This window comes from Cystoisospora suis (genome assembly GCF_002600585.1).
Source record: "Cystoisospora suis strain Wien I chromosome Unknown contig_11273, whole genome shotgun sequence".
Taxonomy (NCBI): domain Eukaryota; phylum Apicomplexa; class Conoidasida; order Eucoccidiorida; family Sarcocystidae; genus Cystoisospora; species Cystoisospora suis.
Genome location: NW_027164044.1, coordinates 1 through 3,126, shown reverse-complemented (window position 1 = coordinate 3,126; position 3,126 = coordinate 1). Strand labels below are relative to the sequence as shown.

General features: G+C 38.9%; 1 protein-coding gene across 1 annotated transcript; it reads right to left on the bottom strand.

Annotated features, from left to right (window-relative positions):
- Positions 1–1,080: 1,080 nt before the first annotated feature.
- CSUI_011393 (wd g-beta repeat-containing protein) lies at positions 1,081–2,726 on the bottom strand (the record flags this gene model as incomplete). Its single annotated transcript, XM_068071492.1, has 2 exons — positions 1,081–1,230; positions 2,601–2,726. Coding segments are annotated over 2 exons (276 nt in total), but the record flags the coding sequence as incomplete, so codon positions are not given.
- Positions 2,727–3,126: the final 400 nt, after the last annotated feature.

The following is a 3,126-nucleotide window of genomic DNA, read 5'->3' as shown; positions in this document are numbered from 1 at the left end:
TATATATATATATATGAGTATATGTACACATACATGCACGTATGTATGTGTACATATACGTGTGATACCATGCCCCCACATGTGAAAGTGCATGCACGAAAATCTTCTTTCGTATCTAGTTACCTGTTGCATGTCTCTGTCCATACATGCCTACCTGTCTGCTAGAGATGAACATACACATGCCAGACGGATCTACATCTATCTATCGATCGATCTATTTATCTATCTCTGTACCTATCGTGGGACGTGCGAAGACATTTCTTCGGGTGAGAGAATGAAGCCATGGGAGTTTTCCCCACGCTAGTGAGAGAGGAATGTCTAAAGACAGAAATTCTCAAGAAGAAGAAAAAGACGAAGAAGAAGAAGCTCCTTCCTCTCTTTCATAGAAAGAAACAGAAATCCTTGCTCTACCCCTCTACGTCTGTCTCTCTGCCGACAACCCCTAGGATTCTCCTCCACGTCTACACATCTCACTCAGCCACACTATATATATATATACATACACATATATATGTATCTCTATATCTATGTATATAACATACACATACGTCTACACGTATATATATATATATATATAGATATGAGACAAGTACGGAAGATGCACACATATTGATTGATCGGGTTTGTATATCCACAGGGTAGACACATCGACAATAGCCTTCTGTTGAAGAGAAGAAGAAGTTTCTATGTGGAAGCTTTAGGACCCAAGAGCTAGACAGAAAAGAAGAGAAGAATGGACTCATCGATGGATGAACAAGGGGAAGAAGAAAGAAGAAAAGATACGTCGATAGATTAAAGATAGATCGAGAGACTGACTAAGGAGAGATAGACAGATAGAGAGACTGAAGTGACATACGTAGATATGCTGATCGGAGATACATAGATAGATTGACTGAAGACGAAGAAGATAAAGTGACTAAAGAAAGACAGACTAAAGACAGACTGGTTAAAAAAGAGATAGGCAGATACGACAAAGATAGATACATCGATAGATAGATACATCGATACATCGATAGATACATCGATAGATAGATAGATAGAGGAGATTGACGAGTCCGTTTTATGAACAGATAGCCTTCCTTACTTTGCTGTTTTCCCCATGACTTTAATGAAGAGAGAAAAGTTGGCTCGTGCTAATCGAGATAAAATGAGTGAACTGCATGCACTCCATCTCGGGTGTACAGACAGCCCAAACATGACGGCTATCAACTGAGAGAGAAAAACGTCATCCTAGAGCCAAACCAAGAAAGAAATTCACAAATCGACTTGTACAAAGATCAAGCAAACCGTCTAAAATAGAGAAGGAACAGATCTTCTCCAAAAGTCTTCTTTCTCTCGAAAAAGAATGTGTTTGAGAGACGCCGAACGGGGAGAAGAAAGAAATCGACTTTCCTCTCCCACTTTTTGAATTCTAGAGAAACAGGTAAGTTGTGTTTAAGCTTGAATTAGATAGAGAAAGAAATCTCGTCTTGAGGTGTGGTTAGATGATGAAAGTCGACTCTCTTCTTACGTCATTAAAGAAAACAGAAAGACACCTCCACTCCTCTTCTTCCCGAGTGTTCGTACACATGCATCTCGATGGTCTCTATCTATCTATCTATCTGATCTTTTAATTAGATATATTGATATATATCTACATAAACTATGTTAGCGTGTGTTTCTTCTTGGGTTTGGAACTCCTCTTGAGAAGAATCAAAAGTAGACGTCCCTATCGAGATAGAGACACACAGATATCTGCATCTATCATATAGTTCGATCTATGAGGCTACATATATATATATATATACATTTATATAGATATATAGATATATAGATAGATAGATAAATGTATTTCAGAAAGATGTATCTAAGGCAGACGCGTTCGCCTACTTCGATACAGGCGGACTATTCATCTGTCTATCTCTCTTATCTTATGTATCTACGTGAAGGAAAAAGAAGGACAAGAAGGGGAGATTTGCCTCGTGTGGTTTGTATGCAATGCGGTCGATGAAGGGAGGTCTAGAGATTTTCTGTACAACAGCTTCCATCTACACCTAAACATATAGAGGTAACACACACCCCCATAGATCTATCTATCTGTCTCTCTATCTCTAAATCTCTCTGTCTACGAATCTATGTATTGATATATGTATATATATATATGTATCTGTGTGTATATGAAGAGAAGGGAAGAGGGTAACCTTCGTTGTACGCCCACAGGTAGATGCCTATATCTATGAGAGAGATACCAACGAGGAAGGAGAGAAAGAGGAGAATACAGAGAAGCATCAAAAGAACAGTGACGAGGAGAAGAAGAAGAAGAAAACACAGCAAGGACTCGTCCAGGAAGACAAGGAAAAAGAGTGGATGAGAGCAACCTCAACCACCACAAAAAGAAAAGACTTGCCTCACACATATTAATTCCATTGCCTATCTATCTATCTATCTTTAATCTATCCATCTTTAATCTATCTGTCTATCTATCTTTAATCTATCCATCTTTAACCTATCTGTCTATCTACGTTCACTCTATCTTTAATCTATCTATCTAGGTTCTTTTCTTTTCTTTCAGATGGGAGAAAAGAGAAGAGAAGACTAGAGAAGCAACTTCTTCTTCTTACGGGAGGGATGCTTTCAGGTGTGGAGGTCCCACTCCCTCCTCCTCCTGTCCCTCCTGTCCCTCCTGTTCCTTCTTTAAGCTTCGCTAGGAAACTCTTAGAGAGATGGCAAGACACCAAAAAGGATAAACCTAAAAGAATGAAAGAGAGAGAGACAGAGACAGAGAGACAGAGAGGCAGAGAGGAGAGATGTAGAAAGCTATACTCAGAATGAATTGCACTGATAAGCAGACTCATATATACAGCAAGTCCACATACATGGCGCGGACAGGCCTTAGGCATGTCTCTATTTAAAGCCCTACAATATATCGTAAAGATTCTCAAAGATAGATACATATATATATATATATATATCTAGGTACATATGATATAGACAGATAGTAGGTAGATACAGAGAGATAGGTACATAGATAAATAGATAGATAGATAGAAAGATGGATAGACATCGAGAAGAGCGAGTAGAAAGGCGTTTGGAGAGAGAGAGATGTCGACTTGAATGGACTACTTGCAGTCTTCGAGGCGATCAAAG